Source organism: Cariama cristata, unplaced genomic scaffold (assembly GCF_000690535.1).
Source record: "Cariama cristata isolate BGI_N322 unplaced genomic scaffold, ASM69053v1 scaffold43530, whole genome shotgun sequence".
NCBI lineage: Eukaryota > Metazoa > Chordata > Aves > Cariamiformes > Cariamidae > Cariama > Cariama cristata.
In genome coordinates, this window is record NW_009596055.1 from 1 (window position 1) to 885 (window position 885).

The window sequence follows — 885 nt, forward strand, 5'->3', positions numbered from 1 at the left end:
CGGGAAGGAGAGAGGGCAGAGGCATGCCGCCAACAGCCCGGAGATGTTCAGGAGCAGGCAGGGCACTGCCAGCACCTGCACCCCGAGGTCCCCGGCACGGCAGGGCTCTGGCATGCTACCGAACACTATGTATGGTGCCGTTTAGCTCTCTCCAAAATGGCTGAAGCCTGAACAAATGTTAGCGCACCTCGGTCTGTAGTGGTAAACCTAGAAAGTACTAACCATACCTAGGTACAGGACTGGCTAACTGCTCAGCATGTCTTTGTAGGAGCCCTTCATCTCAAAGCATTTTCATAACATCAGCAGGATCTTCTCCACAAAGCTGCAATCACCAGAAGCTATGGCAAAACAGCCACAAACCTCGCCAAAGAGAGATTTCTCCCATCAACACTCCACATCTTCTCATATCTCTTGACCCCACCGTTCCACTTCCATGTCCTCTGAGTGACCAGCCCTCACTGAACACACGGGAGGCACAGTGCAAACCCACAAACACAACCGGCAGAAAAGTGCTTGCACTCTACTCGCAGAGCCGTGCGCTAGACCCTCGGCACAGCATCCCTCAAACGTGCAAAACGCCGTTTAACTTCTGCCGCCCTGCAAGAAACTTCCTCCCTCCCCTTGCTGCCCACTCAAGGCGAACCAAAAAGCCAAATCCAGCTAGCAGAGGCGGCACTCACCCGACTCCACGTTCCCCAGCATGGCTGGAGAAGACATGGTGAGAGATGTCTTGTGGTTCGGGGGAATCCCAGGGCTCTGCAAAGGAGGCTTTGGAGATGAAGTCCATCCGGGAGAAGGTGCAGGGAGAGATGGAGACTTGAGGTGGACAGGAGAAGCAGCAGCAGACCCCAAGACAGGGGGAGATTTAATGGAGGCAGCGGCAGG

The 885-nt window shown here is 55.0% G+C and overlaps 1 protein-coding gene across 1 annotated transcript in view; it reads right to left on the bottom strand.

The window, feature by feature from the left end:
• Nucleotides 1-680: 680 nt before the first annotated feature.
• The window catches only part of BCL9 (B-cell CLL/lymphoma 9), a gene marked incomplete at its 3' end in the record, with an annotated part of 6,531 nt that continues 6,326 nt past the window's right edge, over nt 681-885 (bottom strand). The window contains exon 5 of the mRNA XM_009704281.1: nt 681-885. This exon is cut by the window's right edge and continues 2,025 nt beyond it. Within this exon, the coding sequence (XP_009702583.1) occupies nt 681-885 (205 nt within the window).